The sequence below is a fragment of the Culicoides brevitarsis genome, chromosome 2 (assembly GCF_036172545.1).
Source record: "Culicoides brevitarsis isolate CSIRO-B50_1 chromosome 2, AGI_CSIRO_Cbre_v1, whole genome shotgun sequence".
Classification (NCBI taxonomy): domain Eukaryota; kingdom Metazoa; phylum Arthropoda; class Insecta; order Diptera; family Ceratopogonidae; genus Culicoides; species Culicoides brevitarsis.
This window is the reverse complement of record NC_087086.1, coordinates 9,487,430-9,501,051: the sequence shown is the minus strand read 5'-3', so window position 1 is coordinate 9,501,051 and position 13,622 is coordinate 9,487,430. Positions and strand designations below refer to the sequence as shown.

At 29.4% G+C, this 13,622-nt stretch overlaps 2 protein-coding genes across 2 annotated transcripts in view; both read left to right on the top strand.

Annotated features, from left to right (window-relative positions):
- The first annotated feature begins 765 nt into the window (after positions 1–765).
- Positions 766–5,948, top strand: LOC134828474 (probable ATP-dependent RNA helicase DHX34). Its single transcript, XM_063841453.1, has 4 exons — positions 766–2,754; positions 4,240–5,513; positions 5,575–5,696; positions 5,766–5,948. Exons 1-4 carry the CDS (start codon positions 766–768, stop codon positions 5,942–5,944), a joined length of 3,564 nt encoding a protein of 1,187 aa, XP_063697523.1. The 3' UTR covers positions 5,945–5,948.
- Positions 5,949–10,993: 5,045 nt separating this feature from the next.
- The window catches only part of LOC134828473 (metabotropic glycine receptor), a 28,240-nt gene continuing 25,611 nt past the window's right edge, over positions 10,994–13,622 (top strand). The window contains exon 1 of the mRNA XM_063841452.1: positions 10,994–11,822. The gene's annotated coding sequence lies outside the window, so the exon portion shown is untranslated. The remainder of the gene's footprint in view (positions 11,823–13,622) is intronic.

The following is a 13,622-nucleotide window of genomic DNA, read 5'->3' as shown; positions in this document are numbered from 1 at the left end:
TTTTAGCTTTTTGCATTGAAAATGATATATTATAAAGAATTTCCTTCTCTAAAAATATTTTTTCAAAAATCAGTGAACTGATGTTTTCAAAATTTTTTTCAATTTTTTTTTGTGAAAAATTATTTTTCAATTTTTTAGTTGAATTGCTCTGAAATCAATTTTAAATAAGAAATTATCAATGAAGATACTTTAAAAACAACGAAAATATTAATCATCGGTCAAAAATTTATGAATATTTGTCATTTTGTATGAAAAAGTATTTCAATTTTTTTTTTTTTGATGCCCCCCCCCATTTTGAAAAAAAGTTTTTGGGACAAAAAGTTCGAAATAAATTTGGAGCGGCCTAAAAACAATAAATAAAATTGTTACTGAAGTTTATCAGAAAAAAAATTAAGAAAAAAATTAAAATTAAAAAAAAAATTCTATCTCCCAAAAAGTGTCAAAATATTTTAAAATTTTGAATATTTATTAAAGAAAATAATATTTTTACAACCAATTTTCAACAAAAAATCAAAAAATTTTCAATTTAAATACTTTCGACTTAAAATTCTACAAATTTCAATAATTTTTCTCTCAAAAATAAAATTTTCCGAATTTTTAATTAATTTTCACGAAATGCGCCTGATGTCAGTGACTTGGATTGCTTAAAAAATAAAAATTCAGTTACTCACGTCACAAATAAAAACAAACAAAAATTATTTTAACAACTTAAGCCGGTCTTAAAATCTTAAATACAGAATTTTCATTGAAGAATTGACCAAAAAAATGAGTGATCGTCACAAAAAGCACAAAAAACATCACAAACGAAGTCGTTCCCGCTCACCATCATCACGAAGAGACAAAAAATACGACAACTACAATCGTTACAGAGACGGCGAATCCTCAAGTCGTTCCAAAAACCACCGTGACGAGTCTCCATCTCGCGAGGAAACAAATTTACTCGAATTCTCCTTCCTCAACTACAAATACGAGCTGAACCGGATCCTCCTGGGCAACTATTATCGCGAATCTTTAGTCGATGACGTCGATGATTTTTGGCTTTTTGTGCGAAAATACGAGAATTTATTAAAAAAATCTGGTCAATGTCTTCTTCCAATACCAAAAGATCCAGAAAAAAGTTCTTCTGAGGACATTCCATCGACTTATGACAAAGTTCACAGCATCAGTTTGTACTTTACGACGCCCTTTGACGAGCTTTTCGCGAGATTGCCGCAATCAGAAAGACGACATCACTTAACCGAGTTGAAAATTAAGCAATTTTTGGGAATTCTCACGCATTACATGGACTTCCGTCAAAAGGAAAAATTTAATAAATTAAAAAAATTGCGAAAAGCTCAACGAAACTTACCCGTAGCGGCTCACAGAGAGGAAATTGTTGCCGCAGTGCGATCGAAACAGGTTGTGATCTTAGCTGGAGACACGGGATGCGGCAAATCGACGCAAGTTCCGCAATATTTGGTCCAAGGAGGCTTCGATAAGATTGCTTTGACCCAACCGCGGCGTTTGGCATGCATCGCGCTCTCGAAACGAGTCGCTCATGAGATGCTCTGTGAATATGACAACGTCGTCGGGTACCAAATCCGGTTCGAACGCAACAAAAATGTCAAAACAAAAATTCTTTTCATCACGGAGGGACTTTTGCTGCGCCAATTGTCAGTCGAGGAGAACTTGGAGCAATATTCCGTGTTAATTCTCGACGAAGTGCACGAAAGAAATTTATTCGGAGACTTTCTTCTGGGGATTTGTAAATGTTTGTTACGAGCTCGCCCCGATTTGAAGCTCGTTTTGATGTCGGCGACGATAAATTTGAAACTTTTTAGCGATTATTTCGCCGAAGAACAAGCTCATGTGATCGAAGTGCCTGGAAGACTTTACCCGATCAAGCTTCATTACATGCCCGTGTTCAAAGATGTCGGCAGCAAACGAAGTTCTCGCATCGATCCGCAGCCATACATCAGTATCATGTCGCTAATTGACCAAAAATACCCGAAAGAGGAGAAAGGAGACCTTTTGATCTTCCTCAGTGGCTTGAACGAGATCACGACAGTTGAGGAGGCAGCCAAAGCCTATGCGGAAAAAAATAAAAACTGGATAATTTTGCCGTTGCACAGCCAATTAGCGATTGCCGAGCAAGATAAGGTCTTCGATTACTGCCCGGATGGCGTGCGAAAGTGCATTATTGCGACAAATATCGCGGAAACGTCAATTACCATCGATGGCATTCGATTTGTCGCGGATTCGGGCAAAGTGAAGGAAATGTCGTACGATGCGCAATGCAAGATGCAACGATTGAAGGAATTTTGGATCAGCAAGGCGTCAGCGGAGCAACGAAAGGGACGTGCAGGACGTACGGGACCCGGGGTTTGTTATCGCCTGTACAGCGAAAAGGATTACGAAGAACTCGAACCATTTACGACGGCGGAAATTCAAAAAGTTCCCCTTGAATCGGTGTTGCTGCAAATGATCTCGATGGGACTTCCGAATGCGCGACTTTTTCCCTTTATTGAGCCGCCCCCATCGGAAAATATGGAAAATGCGATACTGGCGTTGAAACAAATTGATGCGCTGACAGCTGATGAGAAATTGACGCCGTTGGGAAAAGCATTGGCGAGAATTCCGGTTGATATTACCATTGGGAAGATGTTGATGGTTGGATGTGTTTTTCGACAATTACAACCGGTTCTGACTCTGTGTGCTGCGTTGAGTATTCAGTCGCCATTTACGACAAGGGCTTATCGCGATAAGGAGTGTGAGGTGAGTTTTTTATTTATTTTACGGGAAAAATTATTTTTTTTATTAAAATAAAATTTTTAAAAATTAAAAAAAATCTAAAAAAAAATTAAAAAAATGTATTAGATGATTCAAAAATAATTTAGACAGCGAAAAGTTTATTAAATTCCAATTTTTTGAAAAAAAAAAATTTTTTTTTTCAATTTTTTTTTTTATTTATTTTAATTTTTTATTTAATAAAAAAATATAAAAAAAATATTAATTAATTATTAAAAATTTAAAAAATATAAAATTAAATGTCGTCTGTGTGTGTGTGTGTTATTTAATTTGCCCCAAATATAAATTTTTTTAAAATTTAAAAATCATGGAGATTTTATGGAATCATTTTATCAAAAACTGACTTGCAAAAAAATTCAGATTTGAACCTCCAAATCTGAATGTTTTCGATCAATTGAACAGAAAAACTTTAGAATGAATATTTTTAAATTTAGGCTTTCAAAAAAATTTTTTGAAAATTGATTTTTTTTTACAAATTTTTTTAGAATGAATATTCGAATAACAAAAAAGTGAAAAAGTCGAAAAGTCGATCGTTAAATAAGCTTTTAAAAACATTTTAAATACCTAATTAAAAAATTTTGTTTTTTTATTTTATTTTTTTGATTTTTATTTTTATTTTCATTTTCATTTTCATTTTTATTTTTATTTTTATTTTTATTTTTATTTTTATTTTATTTTTATTTTATTTTTATTTTTATTTTTATTTTTATTTTTATTTTTATTTTTATTTTTATTTTTATTTTTATTTTTATTTTTATTTTTATTTTTATTTTTATTTTTATTTTTATTTTTTTAATTTTAAAGTAATTTAAATTTTATTTAAAGTAAAATAAAAGTAATTTTTACTAAATTTTCCAAAGAAATTTTTTATATTCGAATTACAAAAAAGTGAAAAAGTCAAAAAGTCGATCGTTAAATAAGCTTTTAAAAACATTTTAAATACCTAATTAAAAAATTTTGTTTTAACTTAAGTTTTCAACTTAATTAGTCTGAAACTGAATTTTGATAAAATCAAAAGAAAAATAATAAAAACTTCTTATTTTAAATAAATTTTAACTTTTTTTAATACAATTTTAAAACAAAATTCTTTATAAAATTTTAATATTCGAACAAGAAAAAATATTATTCTATTTATTTTTTTTATTTTTATTTTATTTATTTATTTTTTTTTTTTTTTATTTTATAAGCAAAATATAAAAAAAAATTAAAAAGTTTAATATCAACCAAAATTCTATTTTTTTTATTTTTAATTTATTTTTTATTTATTTTTATTTATGAATTAAATTTATTTTTTTATTTAATTTTATCAATACTTAATTTATTTTTTTTTCAATTTTAATTTTTAAATTATATTCAATTTTTTTTAATTTTTTTATATTTTTAGAGTTAATACTTTTCATTTCAAAATTTCTTTAAAAAAATCAAAAATTAAACATTTTTTTTCATCTACAGGAAGCCCGCAAATCCCTCGAGTCAGATCACGGCGATCCAATCACCCTACTTAACGCCTACCGCGAATGGCTCGAACTCAAACAAGACTATTTCCAACACAAAACCCGCGAAAATTCCAAAAACTGGTGTCGCAAACGCGGGATCGAAGAGCAACGTTTTTACGAAATCACCAAATTACGTCGGCAATTCGAAGATTTGCTAAAAGATTGCGGCTTAATCGAAATGATGGAGAAAAAGGAGCTTTCGAGTGCTGAACGAGCCATTCGTAACGGCGAAATGCGTCAATTGAAGCAACTTAAGCGAGCTCACAAGATGGAAGCACCTCGAAAAAAGAAGTTATTGCGTCATGATGCCTTTGAAGTTGACCGAAACGAGGAGGAGGAAGACGATCGGGGCACACTTGACATCCGAGACGTCGAAATGCGAATGAGTCACGATGCTTCGCGGATGCAAAATTTACTTTCGGGCTCGACGGCGTGCGATTATCGCGATTTGATGACAATTAAAGTGATTCTCACGAGTGGATTGTATCCGCAAGTAGCGATCGCGGACGAATTTAATCACTTGAAATCCGTGAATGAGCAATTTTTTCATACAAAAACGAAACCTTACACTTGCCTGCATCCCATGTCGTATTTCGGGAACAATTCGCAAATTTTGCAACTCACAGCGGACGAAATTGAGGAAAAAACGGAGTCATTTCAGTCGAAAATGCCCCTAAGTGCGAAACATCAACTTTTGTGCTACGTAACGTTGCTCGAAACAACCAAACCTTATCTCATGAGCACTTTTCGGATGCCGGCAGCTCAAACCCTTCTTCTTTTCTCGCACGTAATTGACGCGAATCTCACTTGTTCGCGTGTTATTTGCGACACTTGGCTCTTATTGGAGTTCCCATCGCCCGATTCTGGCCTAATTTTACTCTCGAAAGCGCTAAAAGTGCGTGCCACGTGGTCCAAATTGCTCAGCGAAAAATTAGAAATAGTCGAAAATACGTCGCTGGACAACGAAACGAAGAAAAAAGAGGGAAATTTACTCGAAAAATTGGAATTCGAGCTGGAACAAGATCTCGTGACTTATATGAACAGCGAAATTTGTTACACAATCAAACGATTGCTGCCGGGAGACTTGAAAACGCTTTACATGGGCCCTGGAAATAGTGTTACGGACTTGCTTGAGATGCTGTCACCAAATCCGTTCAGTGATTCTTTCAGTTGTATCGAAAATACGACAAAAGGAGGCGTTTACGTGACGGAAAATGTAACGATTGGATGGTAAAAATTTTGAATTTTTGAATTTTTTGAAATTTTTTTGACATTTTTCTTTTATTTTTAGTATTATTGATACTTCATGGAGTCTTCAAATGATGTCAGAAAGTAATAGTCAAGCGTGGGAGTGTCCGATTTGTCACAATGAATATTTTGTTGCAGGAATTGAAAAGCTTAAACATTCGAAAGGTATGTTAAAATTAAATTTTTATAAATTTTTAATTAATTTTTGATTTTTTTTCTTTCGTTTGACAACAGAATGTAAGAAAATGCAAGAAGAAATGCAAGCCAATGAAGATAAAAAAATAAAAAATGATGGTGAAGGAACCTCAAAAGCTCAAATTTGTGATAATTGTAAACAGCCCTTACCTAAAACTCCCATCGAAATATTGAGGCATAAGAAAAAATGTGCCCCGAAAGATGAAAATATTGAATAAAAAGTGATTTTAAGGAAAAATTTCTCGTTTTGAGTTGCAAAATGATTAAAAATGATAAATTAGAGCCCTCTGATAAATTTTTATCCATTTGGAGCAAGATTTGACAAAAATGACTTTGACACAGTTTTTGACACAGTTTTTTTGCTCTTGATTTAGTTTTTAAAACAAAACTATGTCAAAGAAAAAAAATTTTTTCAGTTTCAAAATGATAAATTTTGACAAATTTTTATGATTTAAATTTTTTAGCAGTTTTGAGCAATTTTTGTAAAATGATTAAAAATGATAAATTAGAGCCCTTTGACAAATTTTTATCCATTTGGAGCAAGATTTGACAAAAATTGCTTTGACACAGTTTTTGACACAGTTTTTTTGCTCTTGATTTAGTTTTCAAAACAAAACTATGTCAAAGGAAATTTTTTTTTTCAGTTTCAATTTTTTAGCAGTTTTGAGTTATAAAATGATTAAAAATGATAAATTAGAGCCCTCTGACAAATTTTTATCCATTTGGAGCAAGATTTGACAAAAATTGCTTTGACACAGTTTTTGACACAGTTTTTTTGCTCTTGATTTAGTTTTCAAAACAAAACTATGTCAAAGGAAATTTTTTTTTTCAGTTTCAATTTTTTAGCAGTTTTGAGTTATAAAATGATTAAAAATGATAAATTAGAGCCCTCTGACAAATTTTTATCCATTTGGAGCAAGATTTGACAAAATTGCTTTGACACAGTTTTTGACACAGTTTTTTTGCTCTTGATTTAGTTTTCAAAACAAAACTATGTCAAAGGAAATTTTTTTTTCAGTTTCAATTTTTTAGCAGTTTTGAGTTATAAAATGATTAAAAATGATAAATTAGAGGCCTCTGACAAATTTTTATCCATTTGGAGCAAGATTTGACAAAAATCGCTTTGACACAGTTTTTGACACAGTTTTTTTGCTCTTGATTTAGTTTTCAAAACAAAACTATGTCAAAGGAAATTTTTTTTTTCAGTTTCAATTTTTTAGCAGTTTTGAGTCATAAAATGATTAAAAATGATAAATTAGAGCCCTCTGACAAATTTTTATCCATTTGAAGCAAGATTTGACAAAAATTGCTTTGACACAGTTTTTGATTTTGTTTTTACTAATAATTCATTTTGCTCTTTAAACAATTAATTCAAATCTTTTTTTCCAAAAAATAGAAAATTTATGAATAAAATATAATTTTTTAAATTTAAATATTTATAAATATAAATTTCGTTTTGAATAGACTTGAAATTTATTGGACATTTTTTATAAAAACTTTAATTTTTTATTCTTTTTAATCAAAAAGTGTCAAAAAATTTTTGACTTGACATATTTCTGAATTATTTTATTAAAAAAAATTTAAATTATTTTTAATTTAATTAAACGAAAAAAATTAATCTAAATTTAATTCAAAATATTAACAAAAATGGCATTAACGCATGAAATTATTAAATTTTTCCACATTGTTCAATTTTAAGAATTTAAAAAAAATTATAAGAAGACTTCACACAGATAAAAAAAAAAACAAAATTCCTAAAAAACATTCAGATTTCGTCATAATTTCTCATTTCGACCCTCTCTACTGAAGTCACAAATGTTACCACGGCGACGTTCTCCGTTTTGCGCAAAATCCAACACTTGGTAAACATTCGCACTCACACACTCGCAGAAAATCCGAAAAATTCCGGCAGCGATTCCCACACACGCAATTTTCCTGTTTTCTCCCCCCTCCCATCTTTTGTTTCGTCTACAAAAACGCACACAACGGAACACAAAAGGTGGCCTGGAAAATTACAACAATTTACATGCATGCGACTCGTCGAACGGAGCAACAAACAACAATCAAACTAAAACTGGAAAACTATGCAAAAAGTCGGAACGAGATGTCAGTCAGTCGCTGTATTTGTAACGTCAAGTCAAAAACCACATTAGCTTGCAATAAATGCATGTAACTGGCTTTGCATGCATTTTTTATGTCTCTTGGCTGCGCTTCAAGGAAGAAAAACCGATTATCGTTCGAGGAAATGATGATTTTTTTATAGCCAGTTGTCAATTTCGAGCGTAATTTTCTGAACAACAAACATCCAAAAGTCACAGAAATTGCATTTTTCTCATATTTTATTCATTTTTATGCAATTTTTTATTTTTTTTTTTTCTTGACAAAAAGAAGTTTTCATAAAATTTGAATATTTCGCACGCTGCCAACGAACAAACAGGCAACAATTGTTTCCATGTAAAATTTGTATTCAATTCATGTCCGTATCTAATGCGATATAAACACAGCAGCAACAACAACAAATAAATGCGGCATGTGCACATAATGCCCAAGTAATGAACGTTTATCTTTAGATCCGATTGAATGTTTATTAATAAATTAATTATTATTTGTGTTGTCGGAATAAACATTTCATTCATTCATTAAAATTGTTTATTTGTGGAATTTCGGGCTAAATTCTGGTTGTTTTTAAAGAAATATGAGAAAATTCTTGCCCCATATTGGAAAGTAGTTCAGGTGTTTTGTTGTCAAATTTTTTTCACGAAAGTCCGATTTTATTCATTCAACCGCCATTTTCTTGTATTTTTATTACTTTTTTAAGAAAAATTTACTCGGAGGCTGTATCTCTTAAGACAACTGAGAAAAATTCGAACATTCAACCCTATGGGCGAAAAACGGGTCAGATTGATCCTTTAAGGGATGCGTTATGGAGCAAAATTTATCAAAAAATTATGTAAGAAAAGACTTAATATTCACTTCCAGCTATAAAATTTATCAAATTTAGGTTGAAAATTTTTTTCAAATTTTTTCAATTTTTTTTGGAGAACCGTGATCTACAAAAGTTGAAAAAATTTTGAAAAATCGGTATGTGAGCCCTCATAATAAGAGGATTTTGACTTAAATTTTTTTTTTCATTGAACCTCCAAACTCTGATTTTTTTGTTTCGTCAAATATCGACCCAATATGAACAGAAATCATCTTTAGAATGAATATTTATTCAATTTTAGGCTTAAAACTGGTCAAAAAATGACTTGAAAAAAAAATCAGAGTTTGAACCTCCAAACTCTGATTTTTTTGTTTCGTCAAATATCGACCCAATATGAACAGAAATCAACTTTAGAATGAATATTTATTCAATTTTAGGCTTATAAGTGATCAAAAAATGACTTGCAAAAAAAATCAGAGTTTGAACCTCCAAACTCTGATTTTTTTGTTTCGTCAAATATCGACCCAATATGAACAGAAATCAACTTTAGAATGAATATTTATTCAATTTTAGGCTTAAAAGTGATCAAAAAATGACTTGAAAAAAAAATCAGAGTTTGAACCTCCAAACTCTGATTTTTTTGTTTCGTCAAATATCGACCCAATATGAACAGAAATCAACTTTAGAATGAATATTTATTCAATTTTAGGCTTAAAAGTGATCAAAAAATGACTTGCAAAAAAAATCAGAGTTTGAACCTCCAAACTCTGATTTTTTTGTTTCGTCAAATATCGACCCAATATGAACAGAAATCAACTTTAGAATGAATATTTATTCAATTTTAGGCTTAAAACTGGTCAAAAAATGACTTGAAAAAAAAATCAGAGTTTGAACCTCCAAACTCTGATTTTTTTGTTTCGTCAAATATCGACCCAATATGAACAGAAATCAACTTTAGAATGAATATTTATTCAATTTTAGGCTTAAAACTGATCAAAAAATGACTTGAAAAAAAAATCAGAGTTTGAACCTAAAAACTCTGATTTTTTTGTTTCGTCAAATATCGACCCAATATGAACAGAAATCAACTTTAGAATGAATATTTATTCAATTTTAGGCTTAAAACTGGTCAAAAAATGACTTGAAAAAAAAATCAGAGTTTGAACCTCCAAACTCTGATTTTTTTGTTTCGTCAAATATCGACCCAATATGAACAGAAATCAACTTTAGAATGAATATTTATTCAATTTTAGGCTTAAAACTGGTCAAAAAAAAATCAGAGTTTGAACCTCCAAACTCTGATTTTTTTGTTTCGTCAAATATCGACCCAATATGAACAGAAATCAACTTTAGAATGAATATTTATTCAATTTTAGGCTTAAAAAAGTGGTCAAAAAATGACTTGCTTTAAAAAAAATCAAAACCTCCAAACTCTGATTTTTTTGTTTCGTCAAATATCGACCCAATATGAACAGAAATCAACTTTAGAATGAATATTTATTCAATTTTAGGCTTAAAAGTGATCAAAAAATGACTTGCAAAAAAAATCAGAGTTTGAACCTCCAAACTCTGATTTTTTTGTTTCGTCAAATATCGACCCAATATGAACAGAAATCAACTTTAGAATGAATATTTATTAAATTTTAGGCAAACTCAAATTTTCCAAACTTAAATTTTTTTTCATCAATTTTTTTTTGCTAACATCTTTAAATGGCTCCTGTACATCGAAAACGCAAAATTAAGAAAAAGTCCAAAACAAAAGTTGTTTCTAATGCCAAAACCTTCAATTTGAGCTGGAGAACCGTGATCTACAAAAGTTGAAAAAATTTTGAAAATTCGGTATGTGAGCCCTCATAATAAGAGGATTTTGACTTAAATTTTTTTTCATCAATTTTTTTTTTTGCTAACATCTAACATCATGGCTCCTGTAAGAAAAATTTACTCGAATGCAATCTCTTAAAACAACTGAGAAAAATTTGAACTTTCAACTCAATCAAAAAGAAGAAAAATTTTCTTCGAAATTTGTTGCATGAAATAAGGCTCAGATAAGCACGAAACAAAAAAAATCTAAATTTTCAAGTTTTTAAATAACCGACAAAAAAAACAATTCTCCTAATTCCGCCCCTGAACAAAAATTCCATTTGCATTTTCCAGTCACCAATACAGCGGAAAAATGGAAAATTCACCACAGCTACGCACACCCACACAACACTGGAACTGGAAACTTTTCGCAGACCATCCACAGAATGCACGAAAAGCATTTTAGTTGAGCAGTGAATTTGACGGTGTCTAAATCGTTCCGTTGTTTTTCCGAACGTGCGTCGTCTGCCTACTACTACTTCACACTGCGTCATACAGAGCACACACACGAACGTACGAACGCGATTTTCCGTGCGCGCATCTACACTTTTTCTTTCTTTTATCGTCTCGTAACGCCCGTACTCGCAGATATTTTTGTATATTACACGGAATTTCGGAATGAATGAAAAAGGAAAAAAATAATAGCGAGCAAAAAAATCATTTCGGAAAAATAAATTTGAGTGAATCTGCTGCATATTTTATTTACCGATAAAGAAATTTACGTCTTCTTCTTACTTTGCTCCAACAAAAAAAAAAAATGACATGAAAAAATTATCAGCGAACGAAGCAAAACGCAGAAAAAAGAGCAAACAAGGAAAAACCATTTCCACGATTTTTTTTATACCTACACAACACATAAATATATTAGAAGCTAAAAAAATAAAGAAAAAATGTTTTGTGTCAAATTAATGTTGAAATAATTAAGAGAGAGAGCGAAAAATTGCTCGAAAAGTGAGAAAAAAGTGCGTCAAAAAATCAAAATCAAAAAATAACAATCAAAATACACGCAAAATAAAATTCAGGAATTAAAAACGCCGCAGTGAAAGTGACCGAAAAAAAAATCACCTGAAATTGCTGCCATTTTTATTTATTATTATTATTATATTATTAAAGGAGAGCCGAAAAAAAGGGGATTTTTTTCGCTACCTGTGAAAGCAAAACCTTGCCATCTGTCCACACGCCACTAACGGCACACATCTGGGGAAATTTAATTGGATTTAATGTGTGTGTAATAAAAAATAACAATAAAAAGGCCAACAACAACAACAATAAATTGGTAGCAGGAGTGTAGCAGCAAAAAGCGAGAAAAAAAGGTGAATAATGAAAAATTACGAAAATTGTGTTTGTCTAAAAAAAAAATTTTGTCATTTTTTTTTAATGCGGTTATTGACGAAAATCCCTGTAAATTGGGTGTTTGTGTAACGAAAAAAATTGAATGAACGGAAAATAAAGTAAGGTGCAAAAAAAACGGAGCCGGAAACTCCTTTGAATGAAACGTTCGGGCGATAAGTAAGTCATGCGTGTCTTTCTTGTTATTGTCGAGTAACGGAACATGGGATTGAGCGAGTTGAGTGACAAACAAGTATTGATATGCAAATCTTTTAAGAGTTATTCGTGAAGGTAATTTTTAAGATGGAGAAGGGTTTGAAGTTGTTTCGTGATTTTTTTATTAAAAAAATTCATATAAAATTTGGGCAATTTTTTTGACATGAAATTTGATAAAATAAATATTTTTTTTTTAAATGATGATTTATAATTTAATTTAATTTAATTAATTTTTTTTTTAATTTCAATTTAAATAAATAATTATTTTTTTAAAATTTAATAATTATTAAAATAATATTTTATAAATAATTTTTTTTAAATTTTAAAAAAAAAATTGATCAATTTAACACAAATTTTACCATATTTTTTTCGAAAAATAAAAAAAAATATTATTTATTAAATTAATTAATTTAAATTAATTTTTTTCATTTTTTGAAAAATAATTATAAATTAAATAAATCAAATTAAATAATAAAATTAAAAATATTTAAATAAGGCCATTAAATTTAATTATTTCACTTTACCTAATTAATAATTTTTTAAATATTTTTTTAATCAAATTGAACATTATTTTTTTTTTAAATTTTAAAAATAATTTTTTAAAAAAAATTTCATCAATTTAAACCAAATTGAACCAGATTTTTTTTTTCGAGAAATTTTTTTTAATTTTTTAAAATAATTATAAAATTAAATTAATTGAATAATACATGATTAATAAAAAAAATAAATAAAATTAATTAAATAGCTAATTTTTTATTTTAATTTTAATTTTTATTTATTAATTGATTTTTTATTTATTATTATTATTTTTTTTATTTAAAATATATATTTTTTAATATTTTATTGAATAAATTAAAAGAAAATCTTAAATTGTTAAATTTTTAATAATTAAAAAATAATTAATTTTTAATTTAATTATTAATTTTTATTAATTCAATTTTTATTAAATTTTAATTTTTAGGTAAAAAACTAAATTTTATCCTCATTTAATTTTAAAGCAATATTGTTCATTCAATTAGCTTAATAGTCGACAAAACAATTTTTTCTCTGAAAATTATCTTTTAATCTATATAAAAGAAAAATTGAATGCTCAAACAAAAGCACACAAAAAAACTTAAATTGACCTAAAAAAAAATATTTTCAGTTCCAGAAGATGCTTTCTCAAAGTTTTTCAGTTGTTTGTTCGTCAAACACACGTAAAAAAAAGAGGAGAAAAAAAAGTGACATCGCTTTAAGCCATTCTACTTCACATTCCTCTTGCCACTTCACTCAAGAAACTCTTATTGTCGATGTTTTTGTCTACCTTTTCTGCCCTAACAATGGAGCTCGCACAACTTTTTTTGTTTGTTCATCACCCACGTACAGCCTGTCAGTTGTCAAGGCGAGCACATAACGAAGTAGAAAAAGAGCATCTATTGTTACCTCGTCGTCGTCCTCGGCACCGAGTACATTATCCAACGGGAAATTACCGGTATTTATCGTCCATTTTATCTACGACATGCCACGACGACGACGACGACAACGCATCCACGGGGAATGAAATGCACTAGATGATGAGTTTATGTCTA